Source organism: Tachyglossus aculeatus, chromosome 7, assembly GCF_015852505.1.
Source record: "Tachyglossus aculeatus isolate mTacAcu1 chromosome 7, mTacAcu1.pri, whole genome shotgun sequence".
NCBI classification, from domain to species: Eukaryota; Metazoa; Chordata; class Mammalia; order Monotremata; family Tachyglossidae; genus Tachyglossus; species Tachyglossus aculeatus.
The window spans coordinates 43,139,760-43,163,735 of record NC_052072.1 but is presented as its reverse complement, the minus strand read 5'-3'; the positions used below and the strand labels follow the sequence as shown (position 1 = coordinate 43,163,735).

At 42.4% G+C, this 23,976-nt stretch overlaps 1 protein-coding gene and 1 non-coding gene across 2 annotated transcripts in view; one reads left to right on the top strand and one right to left on the bottom strand.

Annotated features, from left to right (window-relative positions):
- LOC119930838 (LIM domain containing preferred translocation partner in lipoma) overlaps positions 1-23,976 on the top strand; it is a 728,061-nt gene that overhangs the window by 539,447 nt on the left and 164,638 nt on the right. Inside the window, 1 exon segment of the mRNA XM_038749542.1 lies at positions 20,505-20,631. Coding sequence (XP_038605470.1) covers positions 20,505-20,631 — 127 coding nt within the window.
- LOC119931222 lies at positions 4,765-4,902 on the bottom strand. The gene has a single exon (XR_005452076.1). It is a non-coding gene; the product is annotated as a small nucleolar RNA SNORA7 (small nucleolar RNA).

Sequence of the window (23,976 nt, the reverse complement as noted above, 5' to 3'; positions counted from 1 at the left end):
TGAAAAGTTTCATTTGTGTCATCTGTAGTTGCATAAAAGAGTGCATGAAAGGTAAAGTATGATCTTTAAAAAGGGTATCATTAGGCAGTAACTATTGGGTTGGGTGGTATCATGAGTTGTGCACTGAATCATCAGAAAGATTTTCTGAACTCATTCATAGCTTTACCACTGACTTGGTGAGCGATTCGTGGACCACAGAAGGATTGTAACATTAAGCTTAGAAGGTGAGCCATATTTATGACCCAATTCCCTTGGTTTTCCAGTAGCTGAGAGCTTGATTCCTGTCTACCAACTCTCTTGTATTGTACTCTCCCAAGCACGTAGTACAGTGATTTACACCCAATAAGCCTGCAGCAACTACCATTGGTTGATTTACTGACTGATTTCCAGCTCTGCAAAATGGAGAAAAAAGGGTTTGCTATCACTTCATCTGGCTGATTTCTTTTGGAGGTACAATAATTCCCGGTAGTCAAGTGATTATTGTCTCACAGGCTATTGAGAGGAAAGGTTGATCAGAGCTCACTAAATTGTAAACTCCTCAAGGGCAGAGACCGCATCTTTAACTTTTACTGAACTCTCCCAAGAGCTTAGAACAGTGATATGTACACAGGAGTTGTCAAATGAATCTACCGGATGAATGAATGAACTGCAAGTTATCAGCCTGATTCTCCCCTTGAGCTTTGCCAAGTGCAAGATGCAGTGGTCTAGCAAGGACAGAAAAGAGAAAATAACTCCTTCCTTTTTCCCTCTCTTATCCACTCTATCCCCTTCTTTCTCTTGGATTGCATGAGATGAAGATGCCAGTGCTAGAGTCAGCCAAAGCAGCATCCTGAACCCCTCATTAAAGCAATCAATCACTTTTCAAGATCAGGCACAGGAATGATCAGATTTGTGAGTACCAATTGACCCTGGACTGCAGACTGATCTCGAGGCAGAGTTAGAACATTGATTGTATATCTCAGTTATCCTTTTCATGGAAACTGTCTCAATATGTTTCCTTAGCATATTGATTAGCATGAGAAACAGCGTCTCTCAGTGGAAAGAGCATGGGCTTTGGAGTCAGAGGTCATGGGTTCAAATTCCGGCTCTGCCACTTGTCAGCTGTGTGACTTTGGGCAAGTCATTTAATCAATCAATCAATCAATCAATCGTATTTATTGAGCGCTTACTATGTGCAGAGCACTGTACTAAGCGCTTGGGAAGTACAAATTGGCATCACATAGAGACAGTCCCTACCCAACAGTGGGCTCACAGTCTAAAAGGGGGAGACAGAGAACAGAACCAAACATACCAACAAAATAAAATAAGTAGGATAGAAATGTACAAGTAAAATAAATAAATAAATAAATAAATAGAGTAATAAATATGTACAACCATATATACATATATACAGGTGCTGTGGGGAAGGGAAGGCGGTAAGGCGGGGGGATGGAGAGGGGGACGAGGGGGAGAGGAAAGAAGGGGCTCAATCTGGGAAGGCCTCCTGGAGGAGGTGAGCTCTCAGCAGGGCCTTGAAGGGAGGAAGAGAGCTAGCTTGGCGGATGGGCAGAGGGAGGGCATTCCAGGCCCGGGGGATGACGTGGGCCGGGGGTCGATGGCGGGACAGGCGAGAGCGAGGTACAGTGAGGAGATTAGTGGTGGAGGAGCGGAGGGTGCGGGCTGGGCAGTAGAAGGAGAGAAGGGAGGTGAGGTAGGAGGGGGCGAGGTGATGGAGAGCCTTGAAGCCCAGGGTGAGGAGTTTCTGCCTGATGCGCAGATTGATCGGTAGCCATTGGAGGTTTTTGAGGAGGGGAGTAATATGTCCAGAGCGTTTCTGGACAAAGATAATCCGGGCAGCAGCATGAAGTATGGATTGAAGTGGAGAGAGACACGAGGATGGGAGATCAGAGAGAAGGCTAGTGCAGTAGTCCAGACGGGATAGGATGAGAGCTTGAATTAGCAGGGTAGCGGTTTGAATGGAGAGGAAAGGGCGGATCTTGGCAATGTTGCGGAGCTGAGACCGGCAGGTTTTGGTGACGGCTTGGATGTGAGGGGTGAATGAGAGAGCGGAGTCGAGGATGACACCAAGGTTGCGGGCTTGTGAGACGGGAAGGATGGTAGTGCCGTCAACAGAGATGGGAAAGTCAGGGAGAGGACAAGGTTTGGGAGGGAAGACAAGGAGCTCAGTCTTCGACATGTTGAGCTTTAGGTGGCGGGCGGACATCCAGATGGAGATGTCCTGAAGGCAGGAGGAGATGCGAGCCTGGAGGGAGGGGGAGAGAGCAGAGGCAGAGATGTAGATCTGGGTGTCATTTAACTTCTCTGTGCCTCAGTTACCTCATCTGTCAAATGGGGATTAAGACTGTGAGCCCCCCATGGGACAACCTGATCACCTTGTAACCTCCCCAGTGCTTATAACAGTGCTTTGCACATAGTAAGTGCTTAATAAATGCCATCCTTATTTTTATTATTATAATAAGCTCTTAAAAAATACCATTACAAAAATTGAGGGAAACCTGGTGGATACATTGCATGGAAGAGGGAAAACCATTTTTTGTTGAAGAAAGGATTACAGATGGATCACACGAGTGAGGGCTGACTGAATTCTCTGCAGGCCACATCTGTCTGTGCCAGCTGTTTTCTGGATATGTATGTCAGCCAAGAATAGCAGAAATAATTTGCATTTTAGCCACTTTCATCTTGGGATCTCAGAGTTCATAAACATGGATTAAACTTCCCCCACCTCTGCAAAAAAGCAAACTTTCAGGTGGCTAAAGAGCACACCCTTTTTATTAAAACACTTCCCCTTCAGTGCGCTAGATATTGCTAAGGAGTAAGCTACGCCTGCCACCTTTTGGAAGGGCATCAATTCTTGCAGAAAGCCAGGGTGCTTTTCATTAACTTACCACCTTCCTGCACTGAATCATCATTGAAAGGATTTAATAAATGCCTCCCTGCACCTGGTGGTTTGTAAGGAACTATGATACCCAGCTTAGGGTGGCAAGCAGTCAAAAAGGGTCATACCTTGGCAGAAAACCTAACATACTTGGAGAGATATGGCCCTATATAGTGCTTCTTATAACTAAAATCTGCAAACTATTTGCCGCCAAAAGTAGAACCTTTTGGGTGGAGAAACAAAATTCTTAAAAAAAAAAACAGCATTGAAGTTACACAGTCTCACCCACTTGCACGTGTGCTTACGCACAACCATACCCTCTCTCCCTTCCATTCCACCATTCCTATCTCCAGCATTTGTTCTCCTACTTCCATCTCCCAGCACTCCCACCCAGCTTTTCATCCTGCTAGTCACATCACCCTTCCATGTTGAGCCTCACCTCCTACCTCTCAGTTCCGGCTTTCAAGAACTCCTCAGGTTCACCCTCAGGGACCAACAGGCCATTTCATCCATCTACACTGCTGTTGCAGGTAGCCCAGATCTGGGGCAGGTGGGGATGAGAGGTAGCCCACATAACTCAGTGGGTTGAAACTGAGGCCAATAGCTTCACCCCAACTCTTCTCCTTTTCACATTTTCTTGTCTTGTATTATGCTGACAAGTTGTGCTCAACCCATAGCGATCAGTCAATCAATCAATCAATCATATTTATTGAGCGCTTACTATGTGCAGAGCACTGTACTAAGCGCTTGGGAAGTACAAATTGGCAACACATAGGGACAGTCCCTACCCAACAGTGGGCTCACAGTCTAAAAGGGGGAGACAGAGAACAGAACCAAACATACCAACAAAATAAAATAAATAGGATAGAAATGTACAAGTAAAATAAATAAATAAATAGAGTAATAAATATGTACAACCATATATACATATATACAGGTGCTGTGGGGAAGGGAAGGAGGTAAGATGGGGGGATGGAGAGGGGGACGAGGGGGAGAGGAAGGAAGGGGCTCAGTCTGGGAAGGCCTCCTGGAGGAGGTGAGCTCTCAGCAGGGCCTTGAAGGGAGGAAGAGAGCTAGCTTGGCGGAGGGGCAAAGGGAGGGCATTCCAGGCCCAGGGGAGGACGTGGGCCGGGGGTCGACGGCGGGACAGGCGAGAACGAGGTACAGTGAGGAGATTAGTGGTGGAGGAGCGGAGGTTGCGGGCTGGGCAGTAGAAGGAGAGAAGGGAGGTGAGGTAGGAGGGGGCGAGGTGATGGAGAGCCTTGAAGCCCAGAGTGAGGAGTTTCTGCCTGATGCGCAGATTGATTGGTAGCCACTGGAGATTTTTGAGGAGGGGAGTAATATGCCCAGAGCGTTTCTGGACAAAGATAATCCGGGCAGCAGCATGAAGTATGGATTGAAGTGGGGAGAGACACGAGGATGGGAGATCAGAGAGAAGGCTGGTGCAGTAGTCCAGACGGGATAGGATGAGAGCTTGAATGAGCAGGGTAGCAGTTTGGATGGAGAGGAAAGGGCGGATCTTGGCAATGTTGCGGAGCTGAGACCGGCAGGTTTTGGTGACGGCTTGGATGTGAGGGGTGAATGAGAGAGCGGAGTCGAGGATGACACCAAGGTTGCGGGCTTGTGAGACGGGAAGGATGGTAGTGCCGTCAACAGAGATGGGAAAGTCAGGGAGAGGACAAGGTTTGGGAGGGAAGACAAGGAGCGATGCCATGGACACATCTCTCAGAATACCCCACTTCCACCTGCAATCATTCTAGTAGTGTATCCTTAGAGTTTTCTTGGTAAAAATATGGAAGTGGTTTACCATTGCCTCCTTCCACGCAGTAAACGAGTCTCTGCCCTTGACTCTCTCCCATGCTGCTGCTGCCCAGCACAGGTGAGTTTTGACTTGTAGCAGAGTGCCTCCCACCTTCTAGCCATTGCCCAAGCTAGGAATGGAATGGCCATGCCTTTGCTTGACTCTTCCTCCTGAATTCAAGACTGGTAGAGAACTGGAAACTCTCCAGGTGTGACCCTGAGAGGGGCAAATTTAGTTAGGGGCCTGAAATTTTGCCCCTCTACCACAGCACCCTATAGATCTTTGTTCTTATGTTTATGTCGTTAGAGTGTTTCGTTCTTCTCTCCTGATGGTCTGTTACCTGTTTTTATTATTATATAGTGGATAGAGCACGGGCCTGGGAGACAGAAGGTCACAGGTTCTAATCCCAATTCTGCCACTTGTCTGCTGTGTGGCCTTGGGCAAGTCACTTCACTTCTCTGAGCCTCAGTTATCTCATCTGTAAAATGGGGATTAAGACTATGAGCCCCACGTGGGACAAAGACTGTGTCCAACCGGATTTACTTGTATCCACCCTAGCACTTGGTGAAGTATCTGGTACAGAGTAAGCGCTTAACAAATACCACAATTATTATTATTGTTATTATTGGATTTTGAGCTCACTGAGAGCCAGGGAGTATCTCTAATTTTCCCACCTGTGTATTCTTTCCCAGGACTTAGTACAGTTCTCTGCACCCAGTAAGTGCTTAATAAATACTGTTTCTACTATTAGTGAGGGTACAGAAGTCTAATTTTCATCATCATGGTCAAAGTGACATTTTAGAGAACACTATGCCCCGAACACACTCTTAAATCAAATTGAACAGAAGACTATACTTATTCGCTCAAAATGAGCTTCTCTCAAGGATTTACCTCCAATCTCCAACAGGGATTTGACCTAAGGATTTTCTATTAATAACTGTAGTATTTGTTAAGTGCTTACTTTTTACTAAGCCCTGGGTTAGATACAAGATAATCAGGTCAGCTGTAGGGAGAGGGAGAACAGTCATTGAATCCACATTTTACAGATGAGGAAACATGCGAAAAGTAGTTAAGTAACTTACTTGCCCAACAGATGGCAAGTTGCAGAGACACAATTAGAACCCAGGTCCTCTGATTCCCAGGCTTGCATTCTTTCTACTAGGCCATGTTGCCTCACCCTTGTACAAAACAATCTTTACAATCATAAAATGTTCAGTGCATAGTCAGCTCATCAGGTACCAATGGGAAAAAAGTCCCATTACAACATGTGAGTTTCCAACCTCTATAGAATTGCAAGGGGCAGAGGAACAGTAGCAAGTTACCAAAAAAAAAAAATGTGTCCTAAATGGCAATAACACCCAAAGCAATGGATGATTCTCTGAAATGACCTTCTCCCTTCTCTCCTTCACACAGTTCCTTCAGCTTCTTTGTGTGGTAAGTGGGCACAATGAAGCTTCATTTGGGACCACACTCCTCTCCTTCCACCAGTCAGAGCACACCATCATGTTTAGAAGTAGAGGGTTCTCACACATTTGAAATTTCAGCTTATGGTGAAAAACAGTCCTGGTCTTAACTTCTTATTTCCCACTTATTCTCCCCTAGGTCATTTTCCTGGCTTCTATTGGAATCCCAGAAATCTGACTTCATCAATGGGTCCAATCTCAGCTTGTCTAGGCATTTGTTGTTGTTGAGCAAGCTATGTCCCCTTTATTTTCATCCCAGATGCCAAGGATTGCTGAGCGAGGCCCCAGGTGACTCAAATAAAAACTGGCATGACTTAAATGAAACACATTGGGTTAACCTTTTGTGTGCCATGTTCCAGTTCACATTAAAAACTTGAAAACAAAAATGTACCTCAGCTATGGAAAGTGAGCACAGGGAGCCAAATATTCATATTAAAAATGAAAACTGATTTGCATGTATTGTCACGTTCAATCGCTCATCCAGCTTAGTTGACTAAAACAGTTTGTACAGTAGGAAAGTGTGTTGCAAAGACATGAAGGTAATATAGTGGTTTTTATATTTCTCACCAAAATTTTAGGATCCTTGTTATTTTATTGCTGTGGCTTGTCCTGTTCTGGTTTCATAGCCGAAGGCCTTGCAGCTGGAAAAGAGAATCAACATCAGTTTTAAATAAATGATGAATCAGAACCACATTGTTCTTCTTAACTCTACATACCATTTGCTTGAATAGCTCTGCAACTACTGGAGGTTGTTTTTTTTCTAAGTGCACTTTCTATAAGTTTAGCAACTAAATTAGTGACCAGTGCTAAGAAACCAATTTAAGATTTTAAAATCTGGTTCTTTAATAATCTGACTACTTTCAAATTCAATTGATGATCAGAGAGGTAAGGAGTCTAATGAATCAAGACTGTAAATCCAGCGATCTTGGATCAAGTTCTGCCAATGCTACTGATTCATTTGACAACTTGAACAAATCATTGCACCTCTCGCTCTTTGTTCCTTGGCCTAGGATTATAGTTAGCAGTTCACTTCTGGGTCCTCATTCCATTGGTAGGATATGAGAGGTTGGGTATTTATTAACAGCATAAGTGGCAATGTTAAAAGCAAAGAATGTGAGCCCCATGCAGAAGCAGTTATATCTCTTGGTTTCAAGACTGGCCGGACACTTGGGGGTGACACTTAAATATGGATTGTAATTGGCTCTCCTTAATACTTTTCTTCCTGTATTTCCCAAGTCAGAAGATATCAGTCTTTTTACCTTGCAGATCTTATGTTGACTTTACAGAGAACAGAAGGGAGTTTGGTACTTTTCACCTAGAATGCATATCTAGAGCCTGTTGCTATTTTATTTTTTGATTGGGTGACAGACAACCTGTTTTCCTTCATTCCCTATTTGTTCACTAAAATCAAGGACAGTGATAATCATTGGCCATGCATTGGTCTTCCCAGCCGTACACTCACTCGTGAAAAGGGTCTCTCCTTCAGTAGTGTCCTCTTTTTGTGCATTCTTTCTCTTTCATGTGCTTGCTCTCTTTCTCTCTCTCTCTCTCTCTCTCTCTCATATTTGTTAAGCACTTACTATATGCCAGGCACACTATACTAAGCACTGGGGCAGATACAAGCTAATCAGGTTGGACACAGTCCATGTCCCACATAGGACTCACAGTCTTAATCTTCATTTTACAGATGTGTCACAGAAGTGACTTGCCCAAGGACACACATCAGATAAGCAGCGAAGCCAGGATCAAAATTTAAGTCCTCTGACTTCCAGGACCTTGCTCTTTCCATTAGGTCATGCTGCCTCTTTCTCTCTCTTCCCTTCTCTCTGTCTCTCCCCCTCCCTCTCTTTCTTTTTTCCTTTCTCTCTCTTCCCTCTCCCCTCTCTCTCTTTTTCTCTCTCTCCTTCCCTTTCTCTTGGACTCTCAAACACTCTCCACTTTTTATGCATAAGTACTTGCAGGAATATGTATATATACACACCATACGTGGTAGTGATTCACAGACTCTCAGCAAAATAAGAGAAATTGGTATCAGGGAGATGTCTATGGACACAGCATGTGTGCAGGTGCTAAAGAAGATGCCTGGAGATCTCTAGCTGTGGTCATCTTGCCATCCTTGTCAGGCATCTTGTTTGTCTTTTACCAGTGATCCACACGGAGAAGATGAATGAGACTCAAGTTATTATGGCTAAAAATAAGTCAGGTAAGAATTCCAGCTGACAGTTTGAGACCTCTATGGTTACCATGTTCAGGAGAGTCAACTTTGAATGTGAAAAAACATTACCAATTTATAGCCATCTATATACATCTTTGTCTGAATGACAGCCACTTTTTGCCACTCACGGTGTCCAAAACCTCACAACAAATGGGTGGCAGGACTTGAATCCTCTATACTCAAACCTCTTTTTCTCTGATTAATAATAATAGTAATGGCATTTATTAAGTGCTTACTATGTGCAAAGCACTGTTCTAAGCGCTGGGGAGGTTACAAGGTGATCAGATTGGCCCACGGGGGGCTCACAGTCTTAATCCCCATTTTCCAGATGAGGTCCCAAAGGCACAGAGAAGTGAAGTGACTTGCCCAAAGTCACACAGCTGGTAGTTGGCGGAGCTGGGATTTGAACCCATGACCTCTGACTCGAAAGCCCGGGCTCTTTCCACTGAGCCATACTACTTCTCTCTTGATTAGACTCCAAATATCTTACTGAGCACAGTGCATTGCACAAAAGTGCTCAATAAGTACAAGTACTGATGAGAGATAGCCTTCTCTTCTTATATCTGTGCATATTTAAGAAAACATCACTTTGTGAAATGAGAGCCAAGGAAGGCCTCTGGTTTCTGCTAATTTGAACTCCACAGTGATGATAATAATAAAAGTAATAATAACTATGATATTTGTTAAGCTCTTAATATGTGCCAGGCACTGTACTAAGTTGTGGGTTGGATACAAGCAAATTGGGATGGGCTCAGTTCCTGTCCCACATGGGGCTCACAGACTCAATCCTCATTTTACAGATGAGGAAACTGAGGTCCAGAGAAGTGAAGTGACTTGCCCAAGGTCACAGAACAGAAAAGAGGCGGCACCAGGATTAGAACCCATGACGTTCTATCAGGCCCATGCTCTATCCACTACACCATTATGCTTCTGTCAGTTGATGATCAGTTGCATCATTTCATTTAATTATTTATTTGTAAATGGAAATAAGCAACTGGTCATTTTTTTTCTTTTTCTTTAGAGACTCAGAAAGATGTACAACTTAACTATCTCCTGCAGCTGTTTTGGCCACCTGTTTACCCAAAATTGAAATGAATGGAGCACTGCATATCATTGGCTAAAGAGCCCTGTCATTTTGAACCAACAGTAGGCAGTTGATAGTACAGTGAGTTATAAACAGATAAAATTCTGTAGGGGTCGGAAAGTATGAGCAGCAGGAGGAATTGCAAGTGGCAAATTTGACACAGCTGAACAGGGAGGAAAAACTGAAGAAAATATCAGAAATATATTTTTCTGGCAGGCTTTCAATTCCAAAATGGGGCTAATTCTACCTTTTGAAAAGAAGATAATTTCTATGTTTCTTTTTTCAAGAACACATAATTGAAGTTATTTTCCCAGTGAGAGAAGGAACCTCTTGCACATCATTACAAATGGACAAGAAAAATGAGCATCTACAGTGTACTCGGAGTGACAAAGTATTCATTATCATGTAATTTTTTCTGAATGTCTTGGCTGCTTTTTCGCTGTGTTTTATCTGCTTGGGCGGTGCTTTCTGGTACGGTTTTGAATTGCACTAGGTCCCAATTATCCACCACCAAGTAACCGGTAAATCCAAGACAGATGATCATGAGGAAAGACTCATCTGAACGAAAAGGAAGCCAAGACAAAGTTAACTATTGATTTGAAATGCTGATCAGTCTTACCCAACGGTTTCCACTCTGTTTCCTATGCTGACTTTTTACGTATGGGACTTTTAGGGACTGGACTTTGGATAGAAAGGTTGGACTAACTGTTGTTTCTACAAAGTAAAAGATCATTCTGGACTGGCGTCCCTTTGCTTTATGTGTGTCGTGGAGATGAACCCTTAGCATGCTGTTGCTTTTTCAGGCAGCCACTAAAATGTATTTCAAGAGGAGCTGCCAAGGTTAAACATAATATAGTGTAGGTGTTCTTTGTATTCAAAGACGACACCACTGATGGTTAAATTCAACTATGGCCCTATGTGGCTGAAGTGGCCAATGCAGAACATAATGTCCCAGCTACAGGGAACACACAAAGTGGTTGCCCTTTGTATGCGTAATGTTTGCAGTGCCTTGTGAGGCACTGAAGCTAGATACAGAATTTCAAATACAGTTGAAAGAGATGTCAAACCCCCAGTCCTGGTGGTCCAACCAATGTCCCAAACAAAATAAATGACCAGTCAAGATGTAAAGAGTATTATGTCAGAAAGAATCACAGCAGTAAGAATACAAAAGTGGCAGATTTGTAAGTTGATATTTACTGAGCATGTACTCTGGCAGGGTATTGTACTAAGTGTTTGGGAGAGTAAAATAGAATTAGAGACATCATCCCTGTCCTCCAGGAATTTTCAGTCTAGCAGGAGACACAGATACTAAAATATATCCCTTTTATAAGAGAGTACTTACCATTCTGCATATAGATATGTGTATAGGTATATATGTGTAATTATTAGGTGTTTAGTGTGACAAATGTTTTTCAGAACATGTATGCATGCAACAACTCTCTCCAACATGATAATTCCTTTCTAAATAAGGCACTGACTGGCATTTACTGACTGGATCTCCTAAATGACAGCACACTTAAATGCCGTCTCCAGACTTTTCCAGCCATGAGCAAATAATTGGCTCCTCCCACTTTCCCATCTGTGTGGCTTTTTGACTAAAACTTGTGAACATTTTATTGGCAGTTTGCCCTCAGTCAACCCATATTGATTGATGGTTTTTCCTACAAATGATATAGGTTTGCTATAGGTATAAGTTAGTAGGACGTTCTTTTCTTGTCTATAGAATCAAAATGAAATGGAGCATCTCTGATGTTTGAAAAAAAGGTGGGAAAACTCATAACAGGAAAGAAAAATGGAAAGAGGAAGTTTTCCAGAGAGGCACCAAAAAATGTTCACCTCCTCCCAACTAGCTGTTCAGAACCAGGAAGCTGTTGTCTTAGCATTAAGTCAAGAGGGAAGTAGCCCCTATTTGGGGAAGATTCTTGCCTAGGTTTGCTAAGCAGAGCTTAGTGGTAGATAACATGGGAAAGGCCTTTCTGTCATTTCCAAATTAGGGTCTCTTAGTGAATGATCCATTCTTGTGTAGAAAAGGAATGACGCTTCTTTAGGTGTTTCCCAGATTTGACGCATAAATGGTTTACCCACAAGAATGGTTAGCCAAAAAGGGAAGCTATTCTGAGCCTACTGCCTTCAGAAGGTGGGAGCAAATGGTCCATTCTTTGGGCCAGGTGGCCAGTGCAGTCAAGACATTCTCCCCTTCCTCATATCTTTACTGCAGCCTTTCCTGGGATCCATCTAAATAGCCCAGCCAGGTCCAGGAAGGGCAAAAAGGTGTGGATACCGGCCTGAGGAGAGGATGCCCCCTGGACGTCAAGGACTTCGGACACTTAATCTGAATTTGATTTCATGTCAGTGCACCATTGGCCTCCCTCCCAGGGATAGGTTGTTGCACAAATTTGGAAAGTTGCAGCCTGACTGGAGAACTTTTCAGGAAACTGTACATGAGTGAAAATAGAGGCTTCTGATAGAAAATTATGACTTGGTTTGATTTATTTATAGCAACAGGTCTGAAAATCAGAATCCATGATATGTGGTGTTCTTGTGTATATAAATGACCCATATATCTATACAGTATTTGTTCTCTATAAAGCAGGATCCTGGGATTGTCACCTTTCAAGTGTGAGCCTTTTTGTGAGCCTGTGAAGGGAAGTAACAGTGAAAACTTCCTTAGTAATATGGGGTCCAGAGAGTGGAGTGCGAGAGCTAATTCATCAGTTTAGGAGGGAGGAGTCATGGAGGGAAAAGCATCTGTTAAAAAAAAAAGCCTTATCTCTTTGATCAACTTTTCCTAGCCTATCTATATAATCTCCTGATGAGACTGCTGAAATTTCCTGGGCATCTACTAGTTTTTCACATAACAAATTAACAGTGATCCATTCTTATAGAAAATGTCCTGAGGTATAAATATCCTGGCTAGCTAGCGATTGAAGCAATGCATAATAAAGCCTGTTAATCCTTATTTTAGAAGTCAAGATGTGATCTTGCTTTAACAATATGAAAATATATTTGATTTATTTAATCCTTTCTGGATAAACTTTCTCTTAGCTCTCCCAGCAACGAGTCCTCCTCATTTGTAGATTTGCTCGCCTCATTTCTACCTGGGCAATCACTGAGAGACATTGGACAAGATGCTTAGGCCAAATCCACCTAGAGACAGGGTTGCCAAACAGTACTGAACTGTTCATCCTCAAACTGGTCCCTCCTCTGCATGTATATCCATGGAGAGCCTCATAGGCTATTATTACAAATATAGAATGGGACTTTGACTTGCCAGAAGGTTTGTCATTAGACAATAGCAGCAGAGTGACAGAGGAAGCTGTCCCGGAATCTCCCAGGACCTGCTCCTCACCCCCTTAAGGATTACATTGAAAACAAGGATGGAAAGTCTCACCTGCACAACCAAGGTCTTTGAGCAGCAGCATTTTCCTTCATCTCTGGGTGGGCCAAGTTTGTGACTGCCCATGAGTCTCTGACTAGGGTATATGGTGTCTGGTTGCTAGGCAGCAGAGGGGGAGGGGAGCTAGCTACCCATTTTCTGGCCTTATAAGTAGAGGTAGAAGATCAGCAAGCGCATGGTATTCCCTCTCTATAACCAATAATCCGGCTAGGGTTTCCCTGCCTAACTAGGGAGCACCTTCAAATGCCTTAAATGGGGGGAAAGGAAACAATTTTCTTCATCATAGTAATAATAATGATAGGTTTTGCTAAGCACTTACTATATGTCAAGCACTGTTCTAAGCATTGAGGTAGATACCAGCTAGTCAGGTTAGACAAGGTACCTGTCCCACATGGGGCTCATAGTCTTAATCCCCATTTTACAGATGATATAATTGAGACCCAGAAATTTAAGTGACTTGCCCGAAGTCACCCAGCAGACAAGTGGCAGAGCCAGGTTGAGAACCCAGTCCTTCTGACCCCCAGGCCTGTGCTCTGTCTACTAAGCCATGTTTCTTCATACATCACTCCTGTTCATTTTTACCTCCCCCATGGCAGAAATTTGGAGATCTTCCCTGGGATTACAGCAGATGGAGGCTATTGAGTCAGGAAAGTAGGTGTCATCCCCATGAGGTATAGCCCTAGGCAGAACCACTGGGTGTCCCCATCCTGAGGGAATGGGACTCACTGTGATGTGTATGGGGCTGTACCAGTAGCCCTATTTCCTTTCCCAGAGATCCCTTCCCCTTTTCTTCCCTCTACCCTAACCAACCTCCTCTTTTGCCTATTCCTTTGTCTCCCCATCCTACCTCAACTTATTCCTACATCCTTCAGCCCAAGCATGGGCCACTTTTTTTTGCCAATAACATCATGGGATTGTCCATGAAAATGGAACACAATTGCAGGTTAGGGACTGTGTCCCAGCCCTGGGTAGGAAATGATTGGAGAGGAAAAGCATGTTCATGATCATGCATGAATACAGCTTTGGGAAGGGGCATGTGGTTTTGGGTTGTAGCATGGCAGTTTGTATAATTGAACACCACATTGTGGGGTGTTTGGGCCCCCATTATCCCTGGGCCCTTGACTTTTCTCTGTCAGCCCCTGTGTTGATTCAGCCTGGGTCGTTAATTCCTTCCCCAGTCTGGACAGATCTTAAGGCTGCTGTAAGAGGAACCCCTGAAACAGTACTCCATTTTCTAGACTGTGAGCCTGTTTTTGGGTAGGGACTCTCTATATGTTGCTGACTTGTACTTCCCAAGTGCTTAGTACAATGCTCTGCACACAGTAAGCACTCAATAAATATGATTGAATGAATGAATGAATTGAACTACCTTCGGCTGAGCCAAAATCCTATCTTGAAGTGGAAACTGAGCAATCTTTCCATTGACAGCCCATGTAGACAACAGTCCATTGAATGATTTCTACTTCAAAATGGATTTTGGCGAGACCTGAGTGATTGGACTTGTAGCTAGCCCATTACACTCTTCTTCCATTCTTCACTTTATATGGACTGTACAGATCCAGAAGTAATATGCAAACCAGCCCTAATGTGCAGTGGAACTCTGACGTGGAAAAATATGGTTTGTAAGACTACATCCCTGCCCCTTTGCAGGTATTGATGATGTAATTCACACCGGATTCTATTAGTCTAGGCTTTTAAATAAAACTCTTCACAATAAAATTCACATCAAAATTCTACATTATGTTTTATCCTCGATCCTGTTATTGCCATTTATTTTCATTCAAGGACCCATTTGTCTCCACGAGCCAATCACTAATGATTGGCAGTCAGCTCCATACTAGCTATTATTAGACATTCCAAGGACTTTTTTTCCCCCCGATCATGACATCACTTTATTCTTTACTATGTACCAGCAAATGTCTCTTCTTAAGGACTTCACTTAGAAAATGGAGTCGGTTTATTATAAGTTTACTTACCAAGTCACTGTCACAAAATAGTACACATTTGATCTTCCTGCTTCCCACCTCTCATCAGTAAACTATTCATATTGTGCACTTTTATCGAATTGTAAAGAATTGTCTCTATTAAGAGCACTTAAGGAGAAAATAATTCTATGTGGCGTCTGGAGCACTGATGTAGTCAATATAAAAGTGTTGTTCCCAACCTACCATTTACCACAGGCTCCCCCATACAAATACGAAGTAGCATTTAGAGAATGAAAGGAATTATGTGGTTTTTCTGAAAAACACCAAAAACTTGAATGTTTTGAAATTCAACTTTTTCTTTTAAGTGCTGAGTTTTAGGCAGCACTTTAGTTCAGAATAGCTTTTATAGGATCAAAAGGGAGACAAACACAGGGGAGAGTAAAGGATTGCTTTCTTACTGTTCTTGTTTTTGTTGGGTTGGAAAGGGGGATGGACCCCCGGTTATGGTCCATTATCCTCAACTTATCTCTCTCATTCAACCCACATATTTAATCTGTCGCCAAATCCTGTCAGTTCAACCATCACAATATCACTAAATCCCACCCTTTCCTTTCCATCCAAGCTGCTCCAATGCTGATCCAAGCACCAATCTATCCTTCCTTGGCTGCAGCATCCAGCCTCCCTGCCTCCTCTCTCTCCTCCTTCATTCCATACTTCTCTCTACTGACCAGATTCATTTTCTACAAAGTCATGAAGGCCATGTTTCCCCACTCTTTAAGAACCTCCAGTGGTTATCCTTCCACCCCTGCATCAAATGCCTTACCATCAGTTTTAAAGCACTCGAACACCTTGCCTCCTCCTACTTCACCTTGCTACTCTCCTGCTACAACCCAGCCCTTGTTCTTTGCTGCTCTAATGCCAACCTACTCACCATACCTTAATCTTGTCTTTTTTATCACCTTGCTTCTCTCCCACGTCTGGCTTCTGGCCTGCAACTCCCTCTTCATATCTGAAAGTGCTCTCCCCACTTTCAAGGATTTATTAAAGGCACATCTCCTCCATGAGGCCTTCCCCAACTAAGTCCTCATTTCCTCTCCTTCCATTCCTTTCTCTTTCACCCTTGCACTTGGATTTGCACCCTTTATTCACCCCATCCTCAGCCCCACAGCATGTACGTACATATCTATAATTTATTTATTTATTGTATTAATGCCTGTCTCCTCTTCTACACTGTAAACGCCCTGTTGTCAGGGGACGTGTCTGCCAACTCTGTGTACTGTACTCTCCCAAGTGCTTAGAATAGTGTGCTCTGAACATAGTAAGTGTTCAGTAAATATGATTGATTGGGGTGTAACTTCTAGCACTTCTAACTATCCCCCCTAGCATCCTGAAATTTTATTTTAAAGACATATTATGGCTTACTGTCTGTGAATTCATCCATTCCCTCACTGATGCTTTCTCTGCTCAAATTCCCATGAAAGTGAATTCCATGCATTTACCATCTATTGTGTAAAGAAACATTTTCTCTTCTTTGTTTTGAACCTACCTCCTCTAACTTCAAGGATGACTCTTGAACCCCTATGTGATAGGATTTAGTGAACAATCGTGGGTTCATCCCGCCCAGGCTTTTCAATCTTTTTCTCAGTTTATGTAATACTAAACAGAGGTCTGATATTTTTGCTATTCAGTTGCCCTCTTTTGTAATTTTTCAAGCTCTGTGATATGCTTCCTCAGTTGTGGCTTCCAGAACTGCACATAACATTCCAGGCGTGGACAAAGGATGTTTTATGGTGGTTCAAACTATGTTTTCCATTCTGCATATGACTTTTCCTTCCCTTTCCTGGTAATGCATAGTGTTTTGGGGCTTCCACTGTATCCTGGACTGATGATCTCTGACAAGAGTTTACAATGCTTCCAATATCCTGAGTCATGACTCGCAGCTGACAGCCCAGCATCATGATATTATAGTTAAGATTATTTTCCCCAGATGCATTGCCTTCATCTTCTCACCTGGAAGCTGATTGGTCATTTTTCTGCCCCATCAATCAGGTTGTTAAACATTTCCTACAGAGCGTCCCCATCAACATGATATTATCACCTGGAAAGGCCTATTATCATTTAAAAATTTGCAATTTGTCTAGATTCTTTTTCTTCCAGATCACTTTTAAAAAGACAACATGAATCCAGGTAGAGTGGTGGTACCTCATTATTGTCATTTTCTTTAGCGTTTATTTCATATCCGTAGCCAGTGTTCTATACATGACAGAACATACCTCCAATATAATAATAATAATTCTGGTATCTGTTAAGTGCTTACTATGTGCCAGGCACTGTACTATGCTCTGGGGTGGATACAAGGAAATCAGGGTGGATACAAGGAAATCAGGTTAGACACAGTCCCTGTCCCACATGGGGCTCACAGTCTTAATCCCCTTTTTCCAGATGAGATAACTGAGGCACAAAGAGGCAAAGCGACATGCCGAGGCCACAGAGCACACAAGTGGCAGAGCTGGGATTAGAACCCATGACCTTCTTAGGCCCGGGCTCTAGCCACCATGCCATGCTGCTCCAATCCCAAAATTGTTTTTTTTTTCCAAGTCTTTTTTGTGGAACTTTGTCAAAGTCCGGGAAATTATAAATACATTGTGTCTGTTGGTTCTCTTCTTGTCATATGTTTATTGACTCCTTCAGAGAGCTCCAGCAAAATAGTGAGGCATGTTTTCCCTTTAGAGAAATCATCTTGTTTCCCCCTCAGCAGGTTGTGTTTGTCTAAGTTCTAGTTGTAGAATATTCCAGTTTGTCAGGGATAAATGTAAGGCTCACTATTCTATCATTTCCAATGTCCCATTTCTAGCCCTTCTTACGATGGAAACAACACTGGCAATCAGCCTGTCCTCCATTTCAATAACTATTTGTAATGATAGGTTTTATCCCACTGCCAGAAATTCTTCAACTTCTCCTCAGGATTCCTTCAGAGCTCCTAGGTGGTGTTTGCTTCTCGATTGTCTGTTTGATCTAAAAATCCAGCGTGCTTATCACAAGAGCCAATTCTGCTACTCTAGTTGCTGTGAAAACCAGTACTGGGATATGAACCTTTCAAATAGTTTCCTCAGTAGAGAACAAATTGAAGAATGTAATATTTGCATACAAGAGAGAGTAAGATTTAGGCGCCTCCATGAAATTGAGTCTATAGAAGATTAAATGTTTCTCTTTGGTAGCTCTAATTGTTTATGAAGAACCTTTTTAAGGATTCACTTTTAGATTACAGTCCTAAATTGTAGCTATGGATTAGACTTTGGAAAATCACTGAAACTGATTTAGTAGCATGTAGACACAACAGGGAGTAAAAGGAGAAGATGAGAACCTCAATACAATCCCGGGTCATGCCATAAACTTCTCCCTGAGTTTTTCGGTTAGTGACTGGCTCTAATAGTGTGGGAAAAAGAAATGCCTCACCACTATGGCCCCATCTCTTAGTACATATTGATGTTGAGATTTGGATTAGAAGCTGTGGAATCAATTATTGGCAGGGATAAAGAAGCTTCCAACTATTCAGGTAAGAAGGCCCAGCTGACTGGATTCTCTGCCCTACTTTGGTTTGTATGCCATGAAATAGGACACCTCCAGAACTGCACTTTAAAGTAGAGACATGAGCCTTAAACTCAAACTACCCTCAGCCTGGTAATGGAGATAAGGCAAGCATATAGTCAACCTTTATATTTCGAACATATTCAGTAGCAACTTCCCTCTCTTGACGGGTTCAAAAGATCAGTGTGCCCTAGTGCATAGAGCACAGGCCTGTGAGGCAGAGGACCTGAATTCTAATCCCAGATCCACCACTTGCCTGCTGTGTGACCTTGGTTAAGTCACTTCTCTGTGCCTCAGTCACCTGACCTGTCATGGGGATTAATGCCATGAGCCCTATGTGAGATATGGACTGTGTCCAACTGATTAGCTTATATCTACCCCATCTCTTAGCATAGTGCCTGGCATAAAATAAGTGCTTAGTAAATATCACTTTAAAAAAAGGCAGACCAAAATTTTATTCTATCTGGAAAATTCCATTCCCATTATCCTTCTCTTGATGTTTTTGTCTTTCTCCCCTTTCCTCTACTCTCTTCTTGCCTTTGCAAGGCAGAGTCTATGGGCATGGAGATTACAACTCTCCTATTACTTTCAAGTTTCCCTTATTCATTATTCTTGGTAGGATTTTTTTTTCCTTTTAAACCTAAAACTTCAGGTACATCTAACGTCACCTACCTCACAGAGAAGTTGTGTGGTCTAAAGTCTGTTTGCTAGGGTTTGTGAAATGCTTGGAGCTCCTAAATGGAGGGTACTATATAAATATAAAATGAAATATGAATGAATAAAACACCAGTGAACCATCTAGAACTGCTCTCATTATCAAGTAACATAGCCATTCCTCATCTGACTAGATCTGATCTGGAAATCATATCATGATGTACAGGTTTATTCTAATATCAAGTCACATTCTCATGGGAAATGCATTCTGTGGGGAAAGTAAACTTAATACTGTGTGGCATCAAGCGCTGTCTCCCCATTCTACCATTCGTGTTTCCATTCCTATGAAATGATCCATTAAAACAAAACCAAAATTTAAAACTGACCTTAAAAATCAATCTGTAGAAATTTATGAGTACTAGTTTATACTCTATGCATCTTGTATGGCCATCATTCCAATTAGAGGGTAATTCCTATGGAAGGGTTGATTCACTGTAAAAGAGAAGCAGTGTATTGTGAGCTAAATCTTTACCAGAGCTGCTAATTACTGCATATTCATTTTACTCTCCTCTCTCATAACTTCCAAAATTCATGGTTCCACATCTCACATATTGTTTTTCTTTCCAGTTCCTATTATCCTGCAGCCTCACTGGGGTCATATAGGCCACCCAAGCTTCTCCTCTCCCATACTCATGTGATGGTCATATTCTGTATTCTAACAGCAGTAAGAAAGCCATGATTTTCTGGAAATGCCTTACTCTCTCAAAACCTTCTAATAAATCTGGTCATTAATCCCCGCTCCATCACTTGTCTGCTGTTTGACCTTGGACAAGTCAGTTAACTTCTCAGTGCCTCAGTTCCCTCAACTGCAATAAATCTGAGGACTCTTTTCCTTTGGCATGTTTGCTGCTAACACTAATTTGAACTGGATTGTCTGATTAAGCTCCCTGAGGGCAGGGCACAAGAAACGTCATGGCTTAGTGGGGAAAAAAAACACAGACCCTGGGAGTCAAGGGACCTGATTACTAATCCCCACTACATCACTTGTCTGCTGTTTGACCTTGAACAAGTCACTTCTCAGTGTCTTAGTTCCCTCAACTGCAAAATGGAGATGCAATACCTATTCTCCCTCCTATTTAGGCTGTGAACCCCATTTGGGACCTGATTATCTCGTACCTCCCCCCAGCACTTAGTACAGTACTTGGTACAGAATAAGCGCTTAAAAAAGACCAAAATTATCATTATTATTATCATTATTAGTGATTGTGTCTACTAGCTCTAGTGCACTCTTCCAAGTTCTTAGTATAGACTTTACACACATTAAGTGCTCAGAAATACCGTTGGTTGGTTATAAATAGATGCCCAACATCAGAAATCTCCCTGCAAAAATCCTGCAGTCTGTAGATCTGTATCGTCAGTGGTTTGGGTGGCTAGAGCTTGAATTTTTCATATGTTGATTGCATAGAACTAAAGTGTAGCGTGTGTGTTCGACTTCCTTTCAGAGTGGACACCCAGTGCCAGGTGGGCCAATATCCACTGCTCCTACATTCCGCCCCGAGGATGAACTAGAACATCTTACCAAGAAGATGTTGTATGATATGGAGAATCCTCCTTCTGATGAATACTTCGGTAAGTGTTAGGCTGAACACTTTAAGGGCTATATCTTGCTGTCATGGTGGGAAAATATCAATTGGGCTACTATTGTAATAACATGAAGCACAATGAGTTGGCATACGTGTGTGGAAAACAGAGCTATTCTGGAGGAAACCCACTCTGATTTAAGCATAAATTGAGCATTTACAAAATGTGTGTTGAAGTCTTATGGGTAATGTGGTACAATTTTTCTCCGTGCATGGTTCATTAAAGATGAACACTCAATGAAATGTAGGGTTACTTAGACCCACTGTAATCATTTTATTGGATAAATTCAGGCTTCAGGCTAGGAACTTTCATTTCTGCATTGGACAAACAGGGTTTGTACACCATAGTTTAAATGTTAATCTTTCAGACCTTTGGCTTTCTGATTTCCCTCTCCTGTCATCAGTGCTGCCTTTTCCATGATTTTTCTGTATCTTCTTCCCTTTACACAACCTTTCTTCAATGTTTTGCTCATTAATATACCCAACTTTTGAAATGCTTTCTATTCCCGAGTCCTTAGATTGCTTCTTTCTTTTTTATAGACTCCGTGGTTACCCTTCTGAAAACTGGTCTCTATTTTCTAATTCTTTTCTCCCTCTCTCAGCCTTCTATCTTCCACTCTCACTCTTCAGACCTTGAATTATTACATACATCATTGTCCTTTGTTTGTGCTCCTCTCATAATTCGAGTTAAACTGGTATGATGACATGGATGTGATTTTGAATTTGGATGCCTGAAAAGGAAGCCTGAAAAAACATCCTTGATATGTAGGCTTTCCCCCATGACACTGTATGGTGCATTCCCTTTGTTTCCTTCTCCCACCATTTCAGAAGAAGAAACGGCTATGTGTAAAAATGTGTAATTAGCTTGTTTCCCCCTCAGATATCATTTTGGTGCTTTCTTGGTCTGTTGTCACCAAAAAGCAGAGAATTCATATGTCCTGGGGAAATGGTCACTCCAATTAGACCACACACTCAGGAAAGTGAGGACCCCAGGGGATGGACTCCCAAGTGCGGCTCCGTGAGGGAAGTTCAATTAAGCAACTCCTAATGCCTCATATGGTAGTAACTTGATATGCAGCTAATCAGAGGGAAGAATGGGAAGGATGAAATGGGGCCAGGTGGTTGGGGAAGAAGACCCTCAGCTATTTTGAAGAGAAAAAGATTAGGGCGTTGATCCCAGGTGGTCAGGACACAGGGAGGGTTTGGCTTGAGAAGCACCATGGCCCAGTGGATAGAGCACGGGCCTGAGAGTTAGAGGAACTAGATCCAAGATCCAGCTCAGTTATTGGTCTGCTGTTTACCCTTGGATAATCACTCTGTATCCTCAGCTTCCTCAAGTGGGGGTCATAATGCCTATCTTTTCCCTACCTCATAGGAAACTGGAAGCTTCTTGTGGGCAGTGATCATATCTTCCAGCTCTATATTATATTGTACTTTCCCAAGTGCTTAGTGCAATGCTCTGCACATGGTAAGCACTCACAGTAAGACTGACGGATGTTGAAAAGACAAAAATGAGGCAAACAACATGAGATTGTTTTGGGAATAAAAACTCTATATAAAATTAAGCTGCTATTATATCATTCCCCAAAACATATTGTCCATTCAATCATGTTCCCTTTTCCTTTACAACCAGGCCTGTAGAATATGTTTACTATATCTGCCTGACCCACTTTTCTTTCTCCTTAGTAAAGATTGCCAGTTTTTTTTTTCTTGGACAGACCTAGAGATCTCTTCACTATACTTATCTAATTTGACTTTCATTTCATTTGACATTTTTTATGTTCTTCTCAGTTCCTCGGTTCTTCCATGAGTCCACCTTTCCTGTTGTCCTTGAATTTTTCTAATGGCTCTTTTGGCATCTCCCTTGCTTACCGTTCTTTTCATGCTGCATGTTTTTGAAGGGGGCACTGTCTTTATTTCCTTTTGATTTGTCCTTTAAATATTCCTCTGAAAGCTCTTCCCTTTTTACATAGGCTTGAATTTTGCCCTTATGTAAATTATCCCAGGAATTCTTTAATCCCCACAATCATTTTATTTCTCAACTTGCTACAAACAAGAGTAAAAGCAAACTTCCTTGAGTTCTGTTTTGATTGTTTCACTATCCTGTCACATCTGCAAGAAATCAAAGCTCATAATCATATGCTTTATTATATCCTCGGCACTCTTCCCTTCACTCTCACCCACTACATTGTAACTAATGTTTTCTGCTTTAGCTGAACTAATCTGTATACCATCACTATGGACAGTGTTTCCTTTTCCATTCCTAAACTGTTGTACAAGGTACCCCTGACTCCATTTAGGAGCTGCTACACATTATGTCCGAATATTTTTGGCAACTGAGGAAAAAAAGGTCTAGGGGAAAGAGCAGGGGTCTAGGAATTAGGATTCAAAGACTCTCCACCCATCCATGCCTCTGTGCTGCTGGGTGAGCTTGGGCAAGTCACTGGATCCCTCTTTGCCCCACCTTGTCTCACTGGAGATAATTGATGTGAAAGCACTTATGAAAATGGAATTATCAATCAATACTACTAATAGGGCACTTCCTCTGTGCAGAGCACTGTATGAAGTGCTTGGGAGAGCACAATAGGGTTAGAAGATGTGATCTCTGCCCTCAAATAAAAATAATAATAATAATAATAATGATGGCATTTATTAAGCGCTTACTATGTGCAAAGCACTGTTCGAAGCACTGGGGAGGTAACAAGGTGATCAGGTTGTCCCACGGGGGGCTTACAGTCTTAATCCCCATTTTACAGATGAGGTAACTGAGGCCCAGAGAAGTGAGTGACTTGCCCAAAGTCAGACAGCCGACAGTTGGCAGAGCCGGGATTTGAACCCATGACCTCTGACTCCAAAGCCCAGCAGGGAAGTTTAGGCACTCTTTAGATTAGACTGGACAGTCCTGAGACTTGCCAGTGATAATTGTTTTCACCTGGGGTGGTTAAAAAATATCTGGATTCATGCAGGACCATGGAGCTAGGGCATGTCCAATAAATGCTTGATGAATTGACTGATTCTCTGGGATCTCTGGGAAGTAAATGAGATATTTTTCCTAGGTGACAAAACTATTTCAAATCTCTAGGTTACAGTTTAAGGGAAGCGTAGAGCCAGATGTATGGACAATTGTAAATTCCTATGCTTAAAGAAAACAAGGTAATATAGCAGCCAGCCACAGGAAAATCCTGCCCACTAAAATTATTCTGTGGTAGCACTGGAGGTAAAATGCCATCACCAAGTTCTTCCAATTAGGAAACCTTAGCTATCGGCATTACCTACTCATCACAGGCAACGTCAAGTGGCAAGGCAGTATCTCAAGCAGCAGTGTTCTTGAAAC